At 36.4% G+C, this 27,040-nt stretch overlaps 1 protein-coding gene across 1 annotated transcript; it reads left to right on the plus strand.

Moving 5' to 3' along the window:
* The first annotated feature begins 4,872 nt into the window (after positions 1 to 4,872).
* On the plus strand, positions 4,873 to 26,967 carry LOC137389636 (BDNF/NT-3 growth factors receptor-like). Its single transcript, XM_068075698.1, has 19 exons — positions 4,873 to 5,010; positions 6,930 to 7,023; positions 13,546 to 13,942; positions 16,701 to 16,778; positions 17,764 to 17,835; positions 18,454 to 18,525; positions 20,288 to 20,430; positions 20,795 to 20,898; positions 21,031 to 21,205; positions 21,652 to 21,771; positions 22,434 to 22,714; positions 23,358 to 23,478; positions 23,643 to 23,741; positions 23,839 to 23,940; positions 24,301 to 24,505; positions 25,242 to 25,342; positions 25,461 to 25,597; positions 26,176 to 26,334; positions 26,470 to 26,967. Exons 3-19 carry the CDS (start codon positions 13,548 to 13,550, stop codon positions 26,698 to 26,700), a joined length of 2,595 nt encoding a protein of 864 aa, XP_067931799.1. The 5' UTR covers positions 4,873 to 5,010; positions 6,930 to 7,023; positions 13,546 to 13,547; the 3' UTR covers positions 26,701 to 26,967.
* The last annotated feature ends 73 nt before the right edge of the window (positions 26,968 to 27,040 follow it).

A 27,040-nucleotide genomic window follows, 5' to 3' on the forward strand; every position in this document is an offset into this window, starting at 1 on the left:
CCCACTGCAGGTAAACCATAGAAGTAAACATCAATGATACTTACACAGACAGATGATACAGACCATATTACAGTCATCCAATTAATAATAACAATCAATCTTGCCACAATCAATACTCCTAGAGGATATACAAGGGTATATTGTATAGACCCTATATACAAGGGCTCTTCAGACCTGAACCCTTGTATAGAGTATCAATCAATTTATTTTTGTATAAGTTATCCTGCATTACTTATTTGAAGTCATAATCTCATGTAAATTTTATTTTAATTCTTACACAAATAATCTCAAACTAAACATGAATTGTTCACTACTATCTTGCACTCAGGATACTTTTACAGTTTCCATTTTATTTGATAATATGCCTGCAAATAGAGGCTTTTTGTTATTTTGTTATTAGCAAAATAAAAAATTAATAACTAACATCTGAATCGGCTGGTGAATTTAGAATCGGGGCATCTCTACAAACAGCTTATACATGTATACAATATGATCTGCATGCTACCTTGTCTTCCGTAAACTCGTAGAGCAACCAAAAACAGAACTTGTCTCCTCCTTGCAAAAGTCTCGATGAGGTGGACACAACTTGTTACAAATGCACTACTAGCCCAGTTGGTGAGTATACCATGTCTTTTACGTAGTCGAGGCACATGGTCCAGAGCGAGAGAATTATTTTACTAATTTTGTTTAGCTGCTTCCCTTTTGAAGTATGACATGCATGTACATGTAGGTAAATGTAACATTGTTACAGTATTTCTACGATCTGTTTCTCTGTGTGTCAAACCAAGTCTTGAGTTTTCCATTTCTCATAAATTATAATTGTCAATGCGCAACCCCTCTGTATTGTTACTTCCTGTAGCCAATCTACTCTGTGTGTTATTGTGAACAGAAATCATTTCGATGTTGCAATTCCTCCTGACTCACAAAGTTTTCCTGCCATATGCTATTTATCTTCTCTTACCATTATCTAGTCATATTGGTTTGTCATCTACTTAAACCCCATTAATTGAGAGTGCAAACTCATTCACATTTTTTCTTTGTATATTTAGATGTTGTTGAAGTTTCTAGTTAGAAAAGAAACAAATGGGAGCTTAAAGGTGAATTTACACAAAATTTTAGTAAATTTTATCAGATAATTTCAATATTTTTTGTTATCATTTACGATTGTTTTTTATGTTTGAGGTGATCTAACTGCCAAAAGGTTTCAAGTTTAAAATTAACAAAACTTGATCGTGGTAAAAACGCTCAGAAGAAAAATATGTGCAATATGAGGCCATTAGTTGTTGTCGTCGCTATAGTTGATATCGACTATTGCATTCAAGTTGCAGTGTTACGCGTTTCTATTTTGTCAGTCACTTAGCAGCTATAGACATCATAATAACGATTTTGCTTCTAATCAGAATCAAGTTTTGCCAATTTCAATCTTGAAACAACCTGGCCATCAGACCATCTCAAACATCAAAATCCATCGCAAATGATAGAAAAATACCAAATTATTTTCTGATGGAATCAACTACAGTTTTGTGTTAGTTCATTTTTAAGAGAATAAAATTAAGATCAACTTGTTTTAATAGATTCTAGCAACCCTTGTTGATAGTTTTTATACTAGACATAATGTGTCATGAAGTGAAGGCAATATTGAAGAGAATGTGGATTTTCTAAGTTAGCAAACTTATCGCAGGGCTCTCTAATTATTCAGTAGTCTTGAAAGAAATCAGAAATCATTTAATTTCTTTGATTTTTAATCCATGTACACATGTATACACATACATACATATATACGTGTGTACACATGTATACACATACATAAACATATATATGTACGCATGTATACACATACTTAAATATATGTGTATATTTTTATACATGTACTGCACTTGAGACAGCCATTTGTGTCATCCTTATTTGGGCTCCTCAGTAGACAGTCACAAGGTTGACACACACCTTAAGCATGAAGTCGACAAATTTGCATCACAACATTTTAAAGACCTGTCTGGCACCGTTCTGAAGGGCACAAGTTGTTAAACAGTGTGCTTGGTTTGGGGGTTATGGAAATGTGCAACCAGTGCTACCGGAGTGCTCAATCTATGGAAGCAGTCGCAGCAATTTACTCACCTCCAGCCAGCTGTTTCATCCTCAGTGGTGGGCAGAATGATACGGAAGACATTCTCTAGCTCTAACATAAAAACTTACACTACAGTATTTCAAGAACTTATTCAACGCCATTCCAAAGTACACAAGCTGTATATATATACGCAAATATATATATATGCTAGTAACCACCTTTCCACTTCTGTTTAATTTGGCATCATTAAGCAGTCAAGCTCGAATTAAACGAAGAAGCTAGCCAAATTTGTACGTAGATGTTGGCAATGTTAACCAGGTATGTGAGCAAAAATTTTCTTTTAGATATTTTATGACTTCAGTGACACAAATGGAAGAGCTGAAGCTTTTGTGCAGGTGGCTTGAAAAGATCAGGCGTATAAAGCATTGGGAAGATTTTTGGTCATATGGAATACTGCTTGACACAAACCATCTGATCCACAACCTTTGCAAAGACCAGAACTTCACATCCCATTATCTTGCAGAGCTCGAAGACTTATAGGCTAGCAGATCGAGAGTTTGAGTATACACCCTTTTCTTTCTCAATTAGTGACACGAATGAAAACAGCTCGAGGAACGCGTAGGCCTATATATAAAAAATTGAAGATAGATCTGTGTAATTTTTTCATATTTTACTAAATAAAAAACCTTCATCGCTTCAACCACTCAGTAATCTTAGCTTTATCCCCGCTTATCTTGTAGATGGCTCGAGGGAACATGCTCCCTGAAGTGACGGGGACACCGTATCAGGCTGTCCATAATCTGGCTAACGTAGATGTAACAATCCACACGTGGTCTGACAGGCGATTGAGTAATACTTGAAAGTGACATAGCGAGCATCTAGTTTTCAACATTTAGAAGGACTGATTTATGTGAAATAACTCCAGATTCATCAAGGGGTTTTCTGGCAAGTTTTCATTTTATTGTTAGTTTAGCTTGGAACTAATCATTGATGGGGGTTTTGGTTAGACGCGACAACCTAATAATCTTTTTACATCTGTCATCTATATTTATAAATACCACTTTGTGATTGTGTGTCGGTCTGTCTGTTAGTCCACGTAAACGCTATGCACGTTTCCACATTTTTTGCTCGATTTTATCCACACTTCACACGCGTATGCTCCATGCCTTCCACCAGGTTGCTAAAAATAGTTGGTTTCAAAACTCTGTCTGGTTGCTGAGAACCAGCCTCTTAAGCACCCAAATGCTGGCTGTCTGATTGAAAATGAAATAATTCCCATGATCTTTGGGCTTACTTGAGTCAATGATATTTTATGCGCAATTTTCATGATAATTTATTTATTTGCTAATTGAACACAGATACGAACATGCAGCCAGTTTTTGATGGCGTGGTAAAATTTCTTATATCTGAATATCTACTGTCTTTTAATAGTTTAGATTTTAAATGAATATCTATTGTCACTGAATACTTCAGATTTTAGATTTGCCAACTCAAATCTTTGTTTTGAATCTCCTACGAGAAACATTAGCCTACTATCAATATGTTTTCAAAAGTATTGACATGCAAAGACATAGTTCCTGACAATAAAACTGAAAATAGCTTAGAGATCTAGAAAGGTTAGCAACACCCTGAAGGGTGTCAGGTAGACAAGATCTCTATGCATAGGACAACATGAAGTGGAAGAAGTTGGGTGCTAGAGATTGTCACTCGACTGAAACTGCTATGCTTGCTCTTGGTAACTACAAGCTTCTATCTACACTAGCTAAACTAGCCGGGCCATCAATAATTGCTAGGTCACTGTACCACCGTATACTCAAGATCAGCATGCCAACCTATGCTAGCACCACAGTGTATAATTATAGCCTCGCATTTAAAGACGTGAGAGGGGACAACGACCCCGCTAAGATCATTATAGTCAATACGTTGGAAGGTTTCATGCGAGTGTATTAGCATTAGTCCGACTGCGGCTCTCCATGTTTCTACGTCTTCTGCGCTGCTAGGGAGGTAAGCTTACTGTAACCTTCTTAATTGTTGCTCAGAATAGTCAGATAGAACAGCGAGACTGGTTAGTAAATATATGGCTATAACTATTCACTGAGTTATCTTTTGCTCTTGACTTCTGGTTCGACTCTCACTGCTGTTCCTTTCTCTTGACGGTCATTATATCTGCTCTTTCTCGGTTTCTGTCTAATTCTTCTTTAACAAATGCTACGAATATCTAGTACATCAGTATCGACAAAGACTTTTTTACATTTATGCATTGCTAATAAATCCAGGGCTCAATCGAAGCCTTTGCAAAATGCTGAAAGGCTGGTAGCCACATATGGTGAGGCACTGCATGATACTTGCGCTATGGAATATCAACAATAGATTATTTTCCAAGCTAATATTTAGGAGCGGTGCAGAAGGGAACTTGAGCTCCTGGTGCTCTTTGAGCTCGTGGTGCATGGTTGGAATGTCTACTGAGGCGTTACGACTCCTGATTGCATGAGCTCAAGTCAATCCACCTAAGAACTCCTATTTCTTTTATCTTTGTCATTATTATGCTAATTCTGGCCGCCTTTGCGAGATGATTCTGACCTTCTATCACTTACCTATATAATGGTTCAATTGTTCGTTATGCTCTATGTGCTCATGGAAATTACTTCCAAAATTCTTAAAAGTGCCATTATTTCAGTTCATATCTGTCTTCATATTGTAGTGCTTGATCGATCAATGCAGCGCCTTCTAATGCAACTGAGTCATTGAGAAGGACTTGGGTTAGCTCTTTCCTTCGTCTGTCGAGTCGGGAAGACGATTATCACCATGGTAACTGTGTCCAGCGCATACGAGATTATTATTTGTCAATCACTTATGGAGGGTTGAGTTCATCAGGGCGTGTAGATGTGGACCACATTGTCTTCACTTGCCTTCCAGATTGCATCCTCTCCTCTCGTCCTTTCGAGGTAAGTCATCTCTCATCTCGTTCTACATGTAGAAACTGTAATTATTGTAAAAAGCTTTTTTATGGTTCAGCCTGATTGATGAGCAAAGTAAAATGTTTAGTATTTTGAGAAAGTCCTCAATAGATATAGCGATAACATGTCTTCTACTGTTTTGATGAACAGCTCAACAGTAAAAGTGAGATAGCTACATACATCCGAATTCAGTGCTTGCTCAGATTTTCCTGTTATTCTTTTTAGTCGTATCATCATTATTATTATTATTATTAACATTATTATTATGGTGCAATTACATTTACTGAATACTTCATTAGCAAAGCATCAGCCTGCTTCAGTATCACGCCATATCCTGTAGATAACTTCCAAGTTTGGCCACTACACACGATATTTACACGATAACCCTAGTATGACTGCTACACACGATATCCACATGAAAACCCTAGTACATCTGTTACACGTCATATCCACTTGATAACCACTAGTACGACTTATACACACTATATCTACATGATAACCTCCTCGTACGACCGCTACACACCATATCCACTTGATAACCTCCTCGTACGACTGCTACACACATCACTGAGATCCTCTCAGTAGTAAATGAGCCTACTGCTGAGATGAGTATAGGTGTGGGCACACTAAGGCAACTGTAGTATCCACACTTATTTGTGGAATGGTGAGACAACTTTAGGAGCCAAACTTGTATGTGGGCACACTAGAACAACCAAACAACGCTATTATTGTACATCTTTTTCACAATACATCCAGTTCAAAATGCATCCATGGAATAGTATAGCCGTGACCCAACACAGCGGCAATACAATTAAATTGTAGTCTATGACATTCGTACAAAATGTTTTACACTCATACAAACAATTCTGAAACCTTTTATAAACCTTTCATAAACTTCACACATAGATAAAAGCTTTTGGACACATGTGTCTTCTGTTGAATAATCTGAAAGCTGTGATAGCTTCTGCGTTACATTCTGTGCCATAACTTAGTCATGGTCTTGACAGAGATGGATTTAGCTCGTCAGACTGTCTTGACTGACAGAGGGGTAGAGGAAACATGCTGTGGCATGACATATTATGTAACCATATGCAGGAGTTAATGTTGGTTATTAACCTTCCAAGCCAGAGACAAATCAATATTCTAAATGAGACGGATGGTTGTGATGTTGTTAAGCTTAAAAAACTGTCTTAGGACCGATTGGGTCACCTGCACCCAGAATCTGTTATAAACTGACTAGTGACTGTCAGAAATAAGATGTATCGTTATATGTGACAGCTTACACAAGAAAACAATCCTGTGAATCATTGAGAGCAAAACAAGCCAGTTCCGACAGAATGGATTATATGTCATAATGGGTAATAAAAAGGGTACCAGGAAAAATAAACCTCATTTATTAATTGTGATTATTGTGAAAGTTGAAATGTTGGAAAGCTGTCAATTAGAACAAATTTTAAAAACAAGAAATGGATACTATTTTTAAACTGAACGGTTGAACGGAAATAATATTGTTTCAACATGTCAAATGCTTAAAAATGACAGCTGATGGTATGACCCAAAGTTCATGTCTTTGTGACTTGCAGTTTAAATTTGTATTTAGGATTGTGCAATTCTAACTTCAAAAGTCAATGATGAATTATAGTTATCTTAATATGTGATGTAGTTTTATATATTATCTATGTGATAAGAGATGCTCAAAGACTGACCATCAAATATTAAGTAAAAGTAACATGTTTAAGAAGGTGACACTTGAACTAAGCGTATACTGCATTGACTCAATTTGCCTTCTCTGTCTCTACCGCTTATACTTGCTCAACTTGTATAAATCCTTTTTATATTCACTTGGAGTATAGAATGTCCTTAGACTTCTATGGCTATTATTGACAAGATCTCCTGTATCTTTAAAGGTGAGAGTGCCAAGAGTAGGAAAAAAGAGAGATAACTTGAGAAGCTGATGGTTTGATTAAACTAGAAATACATCCTTCATATCTCCTGTCTGCAGTGAGTACACCTCTATGACTTTTTCAAAAAATCTTAACTAATGCTGTGGTACATATGCTAGGAATGCAAAGGCAGCTATCTTCTGCTAACAAAATTATTATAACCTAGACAGCACTCCACTGTAGCATCAAATAATGTTTTTACCTGGCATAGTGAAAACTACCGTCTTATACTAGCATAGTAACTACTACTATCTTATACTAGTGTAGTAACTGCTACTGTCTTATACTAGTGTAGTAACTACTACTATCTTATACTAGTGTAGTAACTACTACTGTCTTATACTAGTGTACTAACTACTACCGTCTTACACTAGTGTAGTAACTACTACCGTCTTACACTAGTGTAGTAACTAGTACTGTCTTATAATAGTGTAGTAACTACTACCGTCTTACACTAGTGTAGTAACTACTACCGTCTTATACTAGTGTAATAACTACTACTGTCTTATACTAGTGTAGTAACTACTACTGTCTTATATTAGTGTAGTAACTACTACTGTCTTATACTAGTGTACTAACTAGTACTGTCTTATAATAGTGTAGTAACTACTACCGTCTTACACTAGTGTAGTAACTACTACCGTCTTATACTAGTGTAATAACTACTACTGTCTTATACTAGTGTAGTAACTACTACTGTCTTATATTAGTGTAGTAACTACTACTATCTTATACTAGTGTAGTAACTACTACTGTCTTATACTAGTGTACTAACTACTACCGTCTTACACTAGTGTAGTAACTACTACCGTCTTACACTAGTGTAGTAACTAGTACTGTCTTATAATAGTGTAGTAACTACTACTGTCTTATACTAGTGTAGTAACTACTACTGTCTTATACTAGTGTAGTAACTACTACCGTCTTATACTAGTGTAGTAACTACTACCGTCTTATACTAGTGTAGTAACTACTACCGTCTTATACTGAAACAACTACTAAACAGCTACTATCAGTTTCTGACACTCCACTGGAGTCTAGCATCTAGCTGTAGGAAGTCATCAATTTATTCTGAAAAGCTCATCCTTATTCATAATTTTTCAATTTACTTGTCCGATATAAATCACTTTTCGGAGCCTCTGCGCTCTTCTTATGAGCCTGCCTACACTTTCTCACAATTTCTTGATTAACACTCAGACAGAATGTTGGAATTAAACTGTTATTAGCAAAGATGTGTCTTCTTATCAGTGACCAATGCAGGCAGGATGACAAAACGCCTCATTAAGCACACGATATTCACCTAATGCTAAACTTATCCACAAGCATTTATTAACAACGTATTAGCCAGTGCAATAATTCTTTTTCTTAAATGGAAAGTTTTAATATCATAACCATAAATCTAATGTCACGGATAATTATCAATGAATATTAGTTTGTTCTCAAATGAGCTAGTGGCCGCAGAGTATGCTTAGAGTCCAGTGTTTTAGGCATTAATATAACATGATGACCATTCGTAGTAAGGGAATCTTGCTGTCCGCTTCTTTCAAGACTTTTGAGCTGAGGCTAGTTCTGCCTAATATTTATTTTGCAAATTCTTAAATTGCTTATGCAGCCAACTACTCATGTCTGTAAAACTGCACATATTTTAGACATATCAATGCACGTTTTTGCATTTAGTTTAATGTGGTTTTATATGGCTCCATATAATCTTTACTGTAGTAAGAGCCCTGTTTGTCTGTCTGTCTGTATGTCTATCCAAAGCAAAATTAGGCGAACGGGAAAAAAAAGTTTCATCGTATAAGATTTGAATTCCGGCTTTCAACTTGGCTGCCTGGCATGTCAGCACTTGCACTAGTCATCTACCTTTCAGCATTTAAAAAAAGTTGTGCGCATTTTTATTCTCTGTGCTTTATAATGGCACTCGATCTCTCACCAGCCAGGGGACTAGTTATATGAAACTATATATTATTAGCGTATTATTGTACATGGTTGTGTAGTTCGGTATTTAGCCATATGCTGCTGTATACAATATATACTGTATATACAGTCGTATATAGCCATCTTTTGCTGTATATGATGTAATGGCACTATATAAAGGGCTGTGTGTGGTTGTATACTTATGGTTATGCAGGTTCGGTTAAAAGTCTATACATATCGTTATAAAGATATTTGAATTGTTTGGTAGTTATACATGGCCATAAGCTGGCTCTGCTTGGCTACATACGGTCATGGCGGAGTGCACCCCTATTTAGGTGGACATTAAACCCGAGGCAATAGTCCTCTTCTTGCGATTGCATCTATCGAATATAATCCATACCAACTTGGTACCACACATCTACCTAATCCGCACTTCTCTTTGTCTCCGTTCATTTTTCCATATTTCTTTCTCATCGCTTGGCTTATCAAGCCTACAAGACATTTAGTGCAAAACATAGCACTGCTCTGCCTCTCTTATGAGCAGCACTAAACATCTGCAGTATCGCTGCCTCAACAAACTAGAGTCGTGTTCGATTGTAATAAGTAGGTCAAGGTAATATTTCATATTATATTCTGGTTTTTTGTTTACAAAATACTTGCAGAGTTACAAAACCTTTCTTTTGAAACCATATTAGGTGAATGAAAGAGACTATTTTATACATGCCAGAATGCATGTCTCTGGTACAATGTGTATGGCATCCGATTTGCTTATACACAGAACATCAATCAAATCTGAAATTATAGCTATGCACAGAGCTTTTCCCTCTCTCAATCCGCTGCCAATAAACTAGATGTAAGACTTATATAAATTTTCTCTATTTAAAACACATCGTAGCTGGATACAGACAAGCCAGCCGCGTAACTCTACATAATATCTGAACAAGGTTTCTTTAAAGTATTTTGTGCAACTCTGTGGGTGCATGGTTACAACACTTGTGCAACTCTGTAAATACGTGGTTACAACGCTTTTGCAACTCTGGGGATACAAGGCTGCAATGCTTGTGCAACTCTGTGGATACAGGGTTACAGTGCTTGTACAACTCGGTAGATACGTGGTTACAACGTTGTACAACTATGGGGATACAAGATTACAACGCTTGTGTAACTTTGTGGATACAGGGTTACAATGCTTGTGCAACTCGGTGGGTGCATGGTTACATTGCTTGTGCAACTCTGTGGATACATGGTTACAACGCTTGTGCAACTCTATGACATAGTTACAACACAGTCTAGGGACTCTGCTTTGCCAACCTGATTAAATAGCTATAAACAATTATCTGCCCTCTCTTGACAACTCTCTGCCTGGTCTAATGACACTGCTTGACAAGGGGTGAAAGGGTGGACTGACAACAAACAATGAAATCATAATAAATTTGATTGCAAAAGGGTGGAGCACAAAGGTGACAGCTTGCCAAAGTGTCAGCTGGTCATGGAGGGGATGGTTTGACATGGGCCCACAACTAAACTCATATCTGCTTTGTATTTCAATCTCAACAAACTCATAAAGGCTATGCACAGATATTACTGTGTATCGATATTTATAATCAAGGGGAAGATGAAATCATATGCACATTTCCTCTTGTTGAGTTTTGCCGTTATTGCTTGGTTTGAGTAGTCAGAATTCTCGTCAGGAAATATAAAAAGAAAATATAATAATGAAATAAATTAAGTAAATATAATAAGTATTCTGCTTTTCTATTTCATTGTTGACATCTTGGTCCTTTTACGCCTAAAAATCTTGTCACCCACAAAACAATTTACATTTACTTTTTTAAGCTTCTTTTCCACAATATCTCTAAGAACACAGATTTGAAGCATAATCCTACATATCTACAAGTGTATACAATTGCCGAACAGGCTATAAGTTTTCATCCTTCTATTTATATCATTGCTTCACAGCTCCTTCCAAGCCTGGGAATTTGTTAATAACTTGACAAGCATTATTACAGGTACGTTCAGCCCATGAGCTTATGTCAACTGTATAGCGGGTGTCCGCACACCGTGCCTCAAAATCAATATTAGCCAAATGTGGCTAGAGCAAAAACTAAATAGTTGCATATATTAGTAAATTGATATAATCTTGATTGGAAATAATCATACATTGTTAGTCGGTTTAGCTGAAAACTAACTCAAATGCTCAAGCAGAGTATTTGAGGGCTTTGAGTGAAATTACTAACCATACCCCATCATGTCTTACTATAATAACCTAACACTGTTAACAAAAGGTTAAATACGCGTAGTCTGAGCTTCAGCAAACTCGTACCGATTACAAGTACATATAAGGAGGAATACTCTTGGTAATCCTTTAAGCTATTTGCTTGCAAAACACAAAAATATGTATGGAGATGAGATTTTTCTTGCGCAGCGACCCTTTGCACCTGGCAGGCTCTCCATAAGTTATTCTATCCCTTTTACTCTCTCACAGCCTTGAGGTCAGGTCACCTGGCTGTGAATCTGAAAAGATCTATTCATCATGAATTACTGGCTATAACAAGCACTGACCAGATTTGTCGGTTGCAGACGTTCTGTTAAATGGCAGCAGACGGCTTGTATATGACTCTAGCACATCAACATCGTGAATATGCTGCCGTTTTCTGTAGTTCTTTTAAATAATATATTTTGAAACTGAAAATGGAAGAGAATTACATATTTTAGCGTGGGACAAGTCACAGTAGCTAAAACTGACCTCTTTCGCTACTAACAACCAAGAATACATCTTCATCTGAATATGTTAGGGTAGGAGAAGGTGGTATTGTAGAGAGAAACATAAGTCACAGTTTGTTTGTCTCTATCAACCACGTTACTAGTTTGTAATCAGAAGGCAATAACAAGGCGTAACCCCTACAATGGTAACCCTAGCAGAGGTCAGGAGTGAGAGAAATAAAAGCACATATATATTGCACTATAATCTGCGCTGAAAGTTTTTTGCTATAGGTTAGCAACACTCTGTTGCCATCTTCATAGCACACAGGCACTGTTTATCATTATACAATATGTTTGATGTTTATACATGCGTCATTTTTGTAGTATCTCTGTTACAGTGAGATATGTTATTATGATATATATGTTATAGTAGTATATATGTTCATATCTACCATCTTATATATACACCTTTTATGGAAATGAATTACTGAATTCGTATATGGTCAGAGTAAAAAGCTAAATAAATTTGATGCCTATAGTATGTTGTTGGAAAACAAAAACGGTAAAAGATTTTGAGTCATTGACACTTTGTGACACAAGCCCCTCCTTTAACCAGCCCGTAAATAAACTAGTTTTCACCCACCTGTCAATGAATGTCTAAATGAGAAGAGAGCCCGTTATATATGACCATCCATTACAGCTCGCCTCATAACTACCGATTGAAAAGTGGAAACAAAAGATAATTTATTTGCTTCATTGCTGACAGTATGGGTAGGAATAAAGATGATTTGAAAACTGATTTCGAACGAGCCTCTGACACGTCATCGAGGAACAATGACACAGCCGCATGGCTCGGTAATAATATTGTCGGCTCTCACAGCTGCGCCTCAGAATGGAATCGGATTCTATGGATTATAGTAGATTATAACGGTGTATCTCACCGAGACAGTTATTAATAATGTAATGTTATTGAGACTAATGGGGTGGAGGTGTCACACCGAGAGATCCATGCGGATAGCGTATACTCAACTACGACAGGTCTGTTATTAATTACCCTAGCGGCTCCAACTAGATAGATTGTGAAATATTTTCTAAACTCTATTAATCTCACATTTATTTAAAGGGATGGAAAGGAGTTTGAATTGTCTGACGGTGTCACTGGGTTTATGGTTTATATTGCATTTTAATTGCGTTATTGCGTTCTACTTAAAAATGTATGCTAGTGGATCATTCATTATCATATAGCCGTGTCTGCTTGCCAGGTTTTTCTTGTAATATGTAATGACATGCTGTTGCAAGAGAACACCTCGCACAAGTCTTAGCTAGCACTCCAGCATTGACCATAAAGTTATACTTCCATCGTTATTCATTTCTCACTATATCCATCATAGATCTACCCGCACTCTTATCTCCTGAAGTCATAGACCTACCCACACTCCTATCTCCTGAAGTCATAGATCTACCCGCACTCCTATCTCTGGTAGCCATAGATCTACCCGCACTGCTATCTCTTGAAGTCATAGATCTACCTACACTCCTATCTCTGGGAGTTATAGATCTATCCGCACTCCTTTCTCTCTCTCCTTTGGCCTAGTAGTTTTTAAAACAAAAGATTACATACATGTTGCTGACAATTTTATTTCTGTAACAATAACGAATACTGTGCCACCAACAATATTGGATATGAAGTTATGATTTTAGTCTTGAGTTGAAGTCTTGAATGCAAATGCATCATATCTATGACGCTCGTGAATACCATATGAGTGTGTCATATTCACACAATTTGTATGTACAAAGCTATTCTTTGCATGGCTGAATCACATATACATACGATCTGTGCATACTAAATGTGATGCAATGCATATGCATTGCGAGTGTGTGCATTGTGCGTGCTTATCATGTGCATGCATTATGCGGATATCGTACAGACATTATACAAACAAATTGTGCTTTGTTACAGATATGAAAATGGTAAGAAAAGGAGAGATGACGGCAGCTGTAGTAGTCTTCTCTTGTTTAGTTTCCACTCTCACCGCTGGCCCGCTGCCATTTCCAGTCATCACTACTGCCAGTCCCCCACCACAACCTAACTTCCCAGGATTCTTTCCTATCTCTTCAGGTGGTTCCAAGTACCCTTATCCGTCACACAGTATGGCAGCACAATCGCTGCCTACCTTAAGTTACAGTTTGCAGCCATATCCTACACCTGAGCCGGCCCAGGATGCTTCTAAGCAGATGATCCCGGCTACCTTACCGTCTGGCTGCCAGCTGACCAATGGTAACACGCTACTCAGCTGCCGTAATAGTTCCAAGTTTCCTGTTCTAGATGAGCAATATGCAGCAGAAATCGTTGAAATGTAAGTAACATCACTCAAAGTCCCTGTAATAATGACAACAATGCATCCATTAAACCTTTCAACATATCTCTCGCACCTACATGTATGTCTAGCTTAAAAATGAGTCAACGTTAACATTTTGATTCTCAGACAAGAAACTGGTATTAAACGTGGCTACTGCTAATAAAATTGTACCTTTGTACCATGCAGTCACCACCACTGTAGTCTTTTGATACCTGCTGTCACCTGCTGTCACCTGCCAAAATTAAAGCGTTTCCATGTTGCATATCACTAGAATTACTGGGCTGACAAGGAAACCATCAGCTAGTTCATTAGTTAAAACAAATATTATGAACCCTCCATCCTGCCCCTCTGTGTGCTCAACTGAAAGTTTTTTAGAGTAAGTATTAATATGTCTATTGTATATCTCATGTAGTAAAAGGGATAAGACTTAGCGATTAAAATGACACAGAAAAGTTCTAAAAAAGTTTCTACATATCAGAAAGGGCAAGAAGCGTTTAGCCTGTAATCTTTTACTTGCTTTTAAAGATGGGGTGAAAATGTTATCGTAAAATTATTGTTGTTACTCTTATGCTATTATTATGTTATTGAAAACTGTTAAGATTTTACAAACTTGATTCAGCGATTATATTTTAATATTTAGATTTATGTCAAAAGCAATTTTGGATTTGCTTCCCTCAACCTGTTTTATATGTGGAGGGACATTTAAATGCTGTCAACTGTGAATTGTTGCTGCTACTTATGTAGTATAAAGTAAAAACTGAACAAATGGGCTGTTTCCAGATTTAGAGTGCAGCTAAAAATGGAGGATTCTGCAAGTGTTTTTGTAGCCTATCAATTTATGCTATAATAATTTGCAATAAAATTATAATAACTTTTATAATATGAAATAATATAAATTAAGTGTTAAAAACAAAGCAAACAATTCGACCAATATCAAACTTTGCCAGCTTTTTTGCGCTATCGTAATTGTGATGCTATATTACTATTGTTGATAGACAGCGGTATTTAGTAGACTTCATTCCTTAGCCATGAGTATTCAAAGGATCAGGGATGATAGGGTTGCACCCATAATTATATTAGTCATAAGGTTGTTTTGTGGATCTTGAGTCGTCCTAAAAATATTATAAGAAAACTTCAAACACAAGACAACTATTCGCGAATAGTAAGGTGCCCTTAGCTGTCTAGTTTGCTATAATTCCCATCTGTCATTGACTTACGCCACTGCTACGCGCGCAAGGAAGCTGATTGATGAGAAAGTTGTTTTTTTAGCAAATTATTTCTGATTAAAATAAAGTCACTTGTTCTGCAATGATTTTTGCAAAACGCTTAGACGTCGAGGCTGTCACGCTTTCTTTAATATAGTCTGTTAGAGTGTTTTATTTTGCTATATCCATTTTCATACATGACTGAATATGTTCGTTCTTTTGGTTAAATGTTTTATCTTATCTAAATTTATTTTTAACAAATATTATGTCTCCAACATAATAACAAGTAGAGTGTAGCATAACAAAATTTAGCTACAGTATTAATATGAAATATACACGCAGCAACTAACTATCTGCACCTTTTATTTTCTGAACTATAAGGTCATCAGTTAAGTTTTTTGCAAAGCTTACAGAGTAGCCAAAAATTAATTTTACAGAAATGAAACTAATTCATGAATGTAAAATGAATTAATTCATAGCATGAGCTCCGCTCATTAGCCATCGACTTACTCGCACTCCCTTTTCCCTTGCTCTATATTGAAATAAAAATGTGTTATTCTTAGAGATAAAATCTGTAATATGATCAGGCATGACGCATTCCTAAATATATTCTAGTTTGATGACACGTGTGAGCTGTTCTCGGGACACTTTAATAATCAATTTAATGTCTACTAAGCAAAGAAACTATAATATAAAACTATATTATTTATTCTCCTGAACAATATGTCATTCAGCCTAACACTGGGTTAGTTTTCTTGTGGCCCGCTACCCTTGAGCACTGCATCCTCTGAATGGACAGAATGAGTTAAGCATTCTTTGTTGTTGAAAAGTAATTAAAAACTGTACTCGAGTGGTGCATGCGGACAGTGGCAATCATAAAATCTTACGTTTGGTATTGTATCTTTGAAAAGATGCTGATACAATTGCTCTCACCGTCCGATGTTACATCACGCGGTGCACTTGAAGAGTCGCGCCGAGAGCGGCTGTGTATGAATACATCTCTAATCTCGTTTTAAATGGCTTTTCATTGGCTCAGTTAAACAGAGCTATTTTGTGATATTTTATTATATAGTTAAAGTAAAAAAGTTAAATTTAATTGAAGTAATCATTTTAAGCAGATGGTGAAATACATTTTTATAGTCAGACAAAAGCTGATGGGCAAAAAAGTTGCAAGACGTGACACTGTTTGCTTTTTATCATTCATCCAGAGTCTGCGGTGTCATGTCGTCAGGTATACATAGGACACTATTCAACCCATTCATGTTAATGTTTTTGTTCTGAAAGACTTGATAAATCAAGGCGCATACATCGATCAAACTTAGGTTCTCATATGTTTGTGTTACAAACACTGTTACAGATAATATAGCAATGTTAGAGCGTAGTAACCATGCCATGAATATCTTGAGAGAGAGAGAATGCTTTTTTGGTTGGGCATGACGGTTGTTTTGGGCTATGTTCGTGGAAAAAACTTGAGAAATAGCTACAATGATATGCAAAGGGATTGTAATCGGCTGCTTGCTAGCTGCTAGGAATAATGCTGTCTTTTGTAGACTTATTACTGATTGTTCAGAGGAACTTGAGTCCCTCGGATACAAACACTTCTCCTCCTACAGCAATCTCTCCAAACTGTGAGTCAGCCAATAACTTCCTCCTGTTTTAGCCTCATATCTTCAGTTCAATAGCCATATTCCTTATAAATTCATCTGGCAGTGCTCTTCTGCTGGGAGGTGCTTTACGAGAAGTAAAATAGTATGATGCTGCTTGGGTAGAAGCTAATAGGCTAGATGGGTTAGCATTATTTTTACTACCATGGTTAACATTATTGTTAGCACGATGGTTAACACCATTGTTAGCACTGTGATAAACACTATTGTTAGCACTAGGCCTACTGTTAACACTATTGTTAGCACTATGGTCAACAATATTGTTAGCTCTGTGATTAATACTATTCTTAGCACTATGGTTAACACTATTGTTAGCACTATTATTAACACTATTGTTAGCACTGTGATTAACACTATTCTTAGCACTACTGTTAACACTATTGCTAGCACTATGCTTAAAGCTATTGTTTGCATTATGGTTAATGCTATTGTTAACACTGTTAGCACTGTGGTTAACATTTTTGTTAACACTATTGTTTTTTATCAACGTAAAAAAATTAGTTAACACTATAATTAACACTGTTGTTAGTGTGATAGCTAATAATATTGTTAGTGCTATGGTTAAACATTTTATTAACACTAGTTTATACCTTTCTGAAGCTATAGTTAACACTATAGTTAACACTATACTGTTAACTATAGTTTTAATACTATACTGATACTAATAATACAAGTATCAAAAGTCATTATATCCTAAATATTATTCACTATGTTGTACATACTCTGTAGTGTGCACTGACTGACTGGTCTCACTCTTGAGTGCAGACTGCTTACCTAGATAGACTACAGTAATAGTATTTATAGGTACTTGCTTTATCATGTATAAAAAAGTTCAAGGTTAACTAAAACCATGCTGAAATGTATATAAATGGGTCCTGACAGCACTGGTTGGAGTAAAATAGATAATGATGATGTTGAGATGTATGATTTTGATAATTTACATTTTTAGGACTGTTACCAAATGTGGGCTATACAGCATACAGGAAGATGCATTCATAGATAATGCCAATCTTAAAGATCTGTGAGTATGAGAATGAAGTTGCCCCCTCTTTTTGTAGCTTATGACTGCTGTCCTTCTGACGATTGAGGGGAATGTTATAACTTACTCTATTTAATTGGTAACAGCTGAAAAAACATTTATGCAATACCTAACTAGCATTCATTTTAGTCTAAAAAATTGAAAAAGATTTACTAGAATATTATAATAAGTCTATAAATTCTTTGGGTGGCTTTAGTTTACACAGCTCATTATAAATAAATAAGACGCTAGTAGCCTTATGTTGATTGTTTATGGCACCAGTTGTTTTTGACCCGTTAGTTATAGCTTCAACATTGAATGCATATCTACATTATATCTGAGTTGAAGCAGTAGGAAACAACCGTGCCGCAGTGATTTAAGGTGCTTAATTCGCAAACCATTCCTAGAGAAGTCTTAGCTGGGATAAAAATGAAATCTGATTATATATTGTCTCTTTGCTAAATCACAAACCCAATGCAGAACCAAGCCAAGTCAAGTCACATGCGCACACCAAGATTCAGGATGAAGGTGGCCTTTCAAAACTAATTTGACAAGTTTCAGCAAATTAGAATTAATTGAATAGTACAAGGATGAGCTCTCATTGGTGTGATTATTTTGTAGAGACGTGTCTAACAACAATCTATCGGTCATTGGATATCAGACAATCTTAAATATCAGAAATCCCAGCTCGTTGTAAGTGTCTAATGAGACTATCTATCTCTACATTGTCTCTGTAGACAAGTGTGTGTTACATGTGTATGGAAATATGTTACACATGTTTGAGTATATGTTACACATGTATGAGTATGTGTTACACATGTATGAGTATATGTTACACTTGCATGAGAATATGTTACACGTGTTTGAGTATATGTTACACATGTATGAGCATGTGTTACACGTGTATGAGTATATGTTACACATGTATGAGTATATGTTACACATGTATGGGTATATTTTACATATGTCTCAGTATATGTTACACATTTATGAGTGTATGTTACAAATGTTTGAGTACGTGTTACACATATCTGCATATATTTTACACATGCCTGTATATATATAAACATCGTTTAAGCATATCTTATCTGTGTTTCAGTGTACATACTTCTACACGATTATCTGCAGACAAAATGTTAAATTATGTAACTGCCTATTAGACCCACACAAATACATGTATCTGCTAAACATCATAAAATTGTTGTAAGAATAAGAGGCATACATTTCTTGAATAAAAGGAGATAGTTGTAACTAGCTAAGTTGATTTATAATAAAGCAAGGTTACAGAGAATAGATCACAGAACTGCAGATTTAGTGGACTTTAATTATATGTCTGTGAATGAATTATTGAAGCCAAGAAGCATGCTATAAGGTAGTATTTGTAACATACAAGACATTAGTACAGAAAAACATGTATAGTATATATGATATAACGATAGAACAATATTTATTGTTTATATGGCATAATCAAAAGATACTAAGCATATGGAACATGACAATACTATACAATAACACGTATTGTATAGCGCATATAATTTTGCTATAGGGTAATATGTATGTAATGTATATTATATTACTATAGGGTAATATATAGAACATATAGTCATATGCTGTACAGTCACACCTCAGCATACAAGTGCTCAACCTTCAAGAAAATAAAGATACAAGCAAAATTTTGACTAAGCTTACACCTTGAGATTCGAGAAAACTTTGAGAAATGAGCACGTGACCCGGTTCTCTATGGGGCCACTAAGTGACCAAGTATGTGAGAGACTGCTTAAAATAACAGCATCACTCAGTCTTTTTTGTCTAATCAGTTTGAAAATATTTTAAAAAGGCCAGCTAAAAGTAGTGAGAGCGAGGCAAAAATGCCAAAGAGGATAATAAAAAATTAAAACGAAGACAAAATTAGAGTTAAGCTTAGTAAAACATAAAAAAGTTAATAAAACTTTAAGTTAAATTCAAAGTTAATGAGGTGTTACATAGCATCACAAAAGTCTAGTGTACCAAACGCGTTGCTGTCAAGTCTCTCTGACACCGCCGTTAGCCACAAAATCTGTATCGAAGGTAAAAACTCCATACAGTACTGTACATAGTAATGTTACATTTTATAGCAAATCAAAGCCATCAAATAAGTATTTGTTACTTTGTTAACATAGGTAGTGCATTACAACAATTAAAAACACATTTTTCCATCGTAACATCCTGTTTTAAGTGTTTTTTGTAGTATGGGAACGAAATAATTTTATTTAGTCTTTTTATATAGGAAATATTGCTTTGAGATACAAGAAAATTGACATATGAGCTCAGGCTCAGAACGCTTGAGCTTGTATGTTGAGGTATGACTGACTGTATAGACATTACTATATGGTAATATGAATGCTGTATATAACAGAACTGAAGGACAATATGTATGCTGTATGTACTGAGTATACGAAATGATTGCATATTACAGAATCCTGGTGAACAATCCATTTGTGTGCAACTGTTCCATGATTTGGATATCAATTCTATTGGAAAATAACATCGACATAGTTGGCTGGGATCCAGTGTGTGATGGCGATGTAGCTCTCAAAACCCTTTCCCTTCCTCACTGTGGTATGCTGTTATAGTCCTATTGATTTTATTACTCTGGTATGTCCTACTAGACATTTAAATGATAGTTCTATCCCAGCTGAAACATTCGTCAAGCTATTACATTCATTCCTGTACATAGCTTAGGTTGTTTCCAGTTATTTAGACGATTCGACCAATTGTGATTTTCATACCGCAAAATACAGCGTAGCTAGATGGCTCAACTTGTAAAATATGAAAGAGATGTTTTATTGTAATAATTTTCACTGACATATTAGAAATAAAAGGTTTCTAGTTTAGCCAGTTTTCTCTTGACGTAGAAGGATGTTCACTTCCTTCACATTGTCAGCTGCCCACAAAGAGTTATTTTCTGTTTTCACATTTATAGAGGCACCAAAGGCGGATGTCTATAACCACTCAGCGACTACAGGCCTTAAACTTGGTGACAACGTGACACTTTCTTGTAACGCTACTGGTTCACCCCAACCTCAGGTGAGTTCTTGAACAGGCTAGCATACACTAAGTTAATAGGCACAGAGCTTTCATTATTTTGGTTGATTCCAAGTTACCATAAAACAAACCACTATGCAAAACTTTCTAACGCTAGGCAACTTGTTTTTTTAGGTTCACTGGGACACGGACAAGATCAAGTCAAACTATAGCATAAGTGAAAACCCAGAGTCAGGTGAAGTGGTTATTCACATCAGCAACTTGCAGAGAGAAGATGATGGGTATATCTACTGCTATGGCAAGAATGCTGTGTTTAGGAGTAAGAAGCAGATCTTAGTGGAGATCAACTGTAAGTAATTGACACCATGTGGCATATCTTTGGCTGTATACACGCATCCAAATATATAATTTACAAATGGATTGCTGGCTTGTTTTATGCCATTTTATAAAGAAGGGTTTTAATGCATTTTATTAAAGTATATTTTAATTTGACTATTGAATTCTTCGGCATGCACCAAGCAATAAATGAACATACCAAGCAATAGATGAACATACCAAGCAATAGGTGAACATACCAAGCAATAGATGAACATATCAAGCAATAGGTGAACATATCAAGCAACAGCTGAACACATCAGGCAATAGCTGAACACATCAGGCAACAGCTGAACCCATCAGGCAATAGCTGAACACATCAGGCAATAGCTGAACATACCGAGCAATAGGTGAATTCATCCTGCATGGCCTATGACATCATACCAGAGAAGGGAAGAAAGCCTTTTCCATATATTTCAGTGGTACCCAAAATAGAAGAGCTAGGATACATTGAGGCAGGCAGCTGTATGAACTATATTATAACTGGAACTCCTCCGTTTAATCTAAGCTGGTATCATGATGGCAGTACACTCTCTTCAGGTATGAGTTCTCTTGAAGCCTAGGATTTTTCACTATAGAGAGTGCTGCCTTACCTCATATCTCTATAAATAGTTCTCTTTTACCTCATACCTCTATAGATAGTGCTGCCTTACCTTTCTACCTTTATAGATAGTGCTGCCCTACCTTCATACCTCTATAGATAGTGCTGCCTTACCTTCATACCTCTATAAAGAGTGCTGCCCTATCTTCATATCTCTATAGATAGTGCTCATTTACCTTCATACCTCTATAGGCCTAGATAATGCTGCCTTTCATAGCTCTATGGACAGTGCTGCCTTCTTTTCATACCTCTGTAAATAGCTCTGCCTCATCTCACTTCCCTATAAATAGTGCTACATCTATATCTCTATAAATAGCGATAGCTTTCTTTAATATTTTTATTAATATTTCTGCCTTTTCTCAACATTCTTGTAGGTAGGCTGCTTTTCTCCTCAGATCTCTATAGATAGTGCTGCTTCTTTTTTACATTTTTATAGATAACATCAGAGACTTTTTTAGAATACTTAACCAGGCTGCATTACTTTGGTAACTCTGTGGATATTAAAATGATACTGTTGTTACAAGATGATAAGGCTCAATAAACAAAAATAACTTCCCTTAAGGTGTAAGCCTGATCATAAAGTTCTTTTTACTATTTTCAGATGGCACCTTTTGGTATGATGATGAAATGTGCATAAACTCTAGCTGCAAATTCTATGAGTACGGTCAGTGGAAAGGGTGCATGAAATGGAGCGCTGGAATAATTGGAGGGTTGTATAGACTCTCAGTCACCAACATCTTTGGCACTGACATTCGCAAGACCAAGGTCGAAACGGGGTCGAGAATTGCTCCGCATTTCCCAAAATTTACTTATGCTTCGCCGACAAACTCAGATCCTGAGGTAGGACAGGTAGATGCAACCCAGTCAACATGGCCAGACAAGGTGAGATTCGACTGCTCAGAACATATACTTGTGGTTTTGTTTCTCAATTTTTAATATAGATCCTATAAACTGCTTATCCATCGTCATAGCAACGTAAGTCTGTCCTCTTCAGAGAAGTTTACATGCAGGTTTTGCTTACTAATAATTTAGTAATGCATCAATTTTAGTATTCTGACAGTCCCGTGTGCCATGAGCGATCATCAGGTCTAATAAGTATAAGTACAACTATTCTGGAATACTGAAATGTGCCAGGAGTGGTGCAGTTGGTAGTGTGCCTGGTTGCAAAACGGATTATCCAAGTTTGATTCCCGTGCGAAGCAATATTTTTCCTAACGCTCTTAGCATGACTTTGGACAGACGGACGAACACTGCTCTTATTATAGTAAAGATCGCAAGTGCCACATACCAGTGGCTTCATTTAGTACAAGTGCAGGGTTAACCAATAAACAACTGTAGTAAAACTTTTAGGCACTATAGAATATCCTAGTGTGTAGCTGGAGACTTAAATTGTATTCAAACAGAAATATAACTACTATTAATACGTTATGTCTTCATGCTGACGCTACCATCAACCCCTTGCAGTAAGTACAATGATTTTAAGGTTCAATTTTCTCAATAACTTTCTATGATGGTTACATTGTAGGTGTACGTGAATGTGGTGGCTCCTGTTGTGGCACTGATCAGTGTCATCACTATAATTCTTGTGGTAGTCTGCTGGCGACAAAGAGTGAGCAACTCCAATAAACGTAAACATGGGGAAAAAAGTAAGTTGTTACTCAACCTAGTTGCTCAACTCAAGCCGCTCTGTCTATAGAATGGTATCCAAATAACGCAAGCATGTCCTAGCATCGCTCCCAAGAGGTCGTGATTATATAAATATTTGCTGTTTTAGAGATAATGAACTTTCTAGTATTGAAATTCTTTGCAGATATAAATGGTGGCGGAGAAGAGCTTGCAAGACTGACTGAGCTTCCTAATATGTTAGACAACCCTCACTACCACCTCCTCTCCAAGTACTGCTCCCAAAGTAGGTCCACAACAAGTTTTACATGTTCACATGAAGCTAGCTGAAAGCCTTAAGTCACTATTAAATTATTACCTTACGTTGAACTACACATTTTTAGAGCTGCACATTATCAGCACAAAAGATGTCAAATTTATTAAAGAGCTAGGAGAAGGAGCTTTCGGTCGGGTCTACCTGGGGTCGTGTGTAGGACTGTTTACTGGTGAGTTTAGCATACAACATTGGAAGGCTGTTACCTATGTTTGCCATACAACATTGAAATGTCTGTTACATATGTTTGCCACGCAGTATTGGAAGGTCTGTTACATATGTTTACCATACAACATTGGAAGGTCTGTTACATATGTTTGCCATGCAGTATTGGAAGGTCTGTTACATGTTTGCCATACAGCATTGAAAGGTCTGTTACATATGTTATGCATATCCGTGAGATAATATGGCTGCATTGTATGAATGTAGTGGATATCCTACTAACGTGGAAATGCAGAGCTTGGAGAGCTCACATCATTCAAATAGGTTTAGAAATTAGCAGCACTTGAGGATTAAAGAAATGATGTTGCAGAAAATGAGACAACAATGGTAGCGATAAAGACATTGAAAACATCGGTTACGGAAGATGCCTTAAAAGATTTTGAACATGAAGCAGAGCTGATGGCAGAAGTTAGCCACAATAATATTGTATCATTCTATGGAATCAGCTACAATGGAGAAAATCTCATGATGGTATTTGAATATATGGAAAACAAAGACCTCAACACCTATCTAAGGTAACTTTTATGATGAGTTGCGGTTAGAGACACATGTCTAGCACACACTAACTCGTCAGGGTTGCCGGAGAACTTCTAAGGGTCACTGTAGTTGCAGCATGGCTAGAAAAACTTCAACATTTTTTTTGTTAATATAGGAATCAAATTGGATTCTATAAAATTTGAACTTTTCAACCAGTTAAAAAGGATGTTTAAAAATGAATTGAAAACACGCAAATTTGTTTAAAATTTCCAGTATAAAAAGATTTGATGAAACTGAAAGACTTTTTCAATGTTCTTTATCACTGTATAGAAGCTATCTGCCATTGATGACGTTATCACGCTGTACCTGTCAACTTAGATGCCGCTATACTAATTGTCAATGTACACTGACTTAGACGTCTAATTACAAACTTACCATAAAATATATTGCAAACAATAATACAGTTTATATGGACAATATCATAAAAATATGGCTGCCACCATATTCAAGCTAATACTTAATTTGGCCTGACTGTAAAAAAATTACATATATACAAGAAACAAATTTTAGCACAATATCATTTCAGTAAAATCCATTTTACTCATTCCAGATATATATATATATATATATATATATATATATATATATATATATATATATATAGATATATATATATGTACATAAATCATTTATATATAGACTACATTTATATGTATGTACATACATGTCATGTATGTATGTGCACATTCAGCCAGAGTCGTTGATTATTTGCAGAAGCAATGGTCCAGATGCATCATCACTAGGATACCCAACATGGAACACTGATACTCTTGTCATATATGATTTGTTATATATTGCAAAGCAAATATCTTCAGGTAAAGATATACACTATGGAGTTGTCTTCTTCTAAATATTCATTTTTAAAAGAGATACAATTAATGTTATTCACTCTTATGCGAAGTTTCAAGTACACGTCACAGCTGCGTGTTTCAGGAATGAGTTACTTGGCAACACGACACTTTGTGCATCGAGATCTGGCTACTAGAAACTGTCTAGTCGGTGAAAAACTAATCGTTAAAATAGGAGACTTTGGCATGAGCCGAGACATCTACAGTTCTGACTATTACAAGGTTTGTCTACCCGCTTATCTCTATCAAATCTTTGGACTATCCTTTGACCCTGTTACATTCTCAGCAGCCAAACCTGTAGCTCTGGCATAGCGGACAATCTGCAACCTGTAGCTCTGGCATAGCAAATAATCTCCAACCTGTAGCTCTGGCATAGCGAACAATCTGCAACCTGTAGCTCTGGCATAGCGAATAATCTGCAACCTGTAGCTCTGGCATAGCGAATAATCTTAAACATGTAGCTCTGGCATAGCGGATAATCTCAAACCTGTAGTGCTGGCATAGCGGATAATCTCAAACCTGTAGCTCTGGCATAGCGGATAATCTCAAACCTGTAGCTCTGGCATAGCAGATAATCTAATCTTAAACATGTAGCTCTGGCATAGTGGATAATCTTAAACCTGTAGCTCTGGCATAGCGGATAATCTTAAACATGTAGCTCTGGCATAGCGGATAATCTCAAACCTGTAGCTCTGACATAAGCGGATAATCTCATAGCTCTAGTATAGTAGCATTGCTGAAGGTCTCGTATCTTAATCCAGATGACAGAATAATGTGAATGGCATACGTTTGCTCAACAGGTGGGTGGTCAAACCATGCTACCGATCAGGTGGATGCCTCCCGAGAGTGTCCTCTACAGGAAATTCACAATCGAGTCAGACGTATGGAGCTTTGGAGTAGTGTTATGGGAGATATTTAGTTATGGCCGTCAACCCTGGTTTGAGCTCTCCAACATGGAGGTAAAATTGTGTTAGACAACTAGACTCCGATTATTTCATTCATGTTTAAAAAACAGTCTTTGTGAGAAATAATTTGTCGGAGCACAAAAGGAAAAATCATAACTTTGAGCACTTTTCTGCCATCTCTTTACATAGGTTATAGAGTACATCAAAGATGGGAAGCTCCTGCAGAAGCCTGATGAGTGCACAGATGAACTATATGAATTGATGCTGGGATGCTGGCACGCTCAGCCATCCCAGCGAATGACCATGTGTGAAATACATGATTTACTGTGTAATTATTTAGCACCAGGCAGTCCATACAACAATAACAGCGGATCGTTGGAAAACCAAGAATGTCAACGGTTCAGCATATTAAATCCATAGCAGTCGAAGCCAAGCCAGACTGCATATTTTCAGTATTAGTTTACCTACATGCATGCGAACCTATGTCTATTTTTCCTTGTGACCATATACATTATATCAAAGAGAGCTGTATATTTGAAATGCTATGAAGTTTATTGTATTTATACTTGTTGGTTTGATATATATATTTTTATTGATCAACCTTTTGTACAGTTGTGTATGAAAACAATGGTGGTAGAGCCACTCGAATTTACAAATATTCACAATATATCATTTGATAACATGTCATTTGAAAAATATGTGCATAATATGATAAATATATACTAATCTTTCACTAAAAATACAGTCCTTCAGTTATAGA

This window comes from Watersipora subatra, chromosome 3, assembly GCF_963576615.1.
Source record: "Watersipora subatra chromosome 3, tzWatSuba1.1, whole genome shotgun sequence".
Lineage (NCBI taxonomy): Eukaryota > Metazoa > Bryozoa > Gymnolaemata > Cheilostomatida > Watersiporidae > Watersipora > Watersipora subatra.

Excerpts from the sequence above, each read along its gene's own strand:
- LOC137389636 (XM_068075698.1), top strand. The coding sequence starts at position 13,548 with ATGAAAATGGTAAGAAAAGGAGAGATGACGGCAGCTGTAGTAGTCTTC. Across the intron at positions 23,479-23,642 it reads ACGTAAACATGGGGAAAAAA|ATATAAATGGTGGCGGAGAA; the intron begins GTAAGTTGTTAC and ends AATTCTTTGCAG. Across the intron at positions 25,598-26,175 it reads ACAGTTCTGACTATTACAAG|GTGGGTGGTCAAACCATGCT; the intron begins GTTTGTCTACCC and ends TTTGCTCAACAG.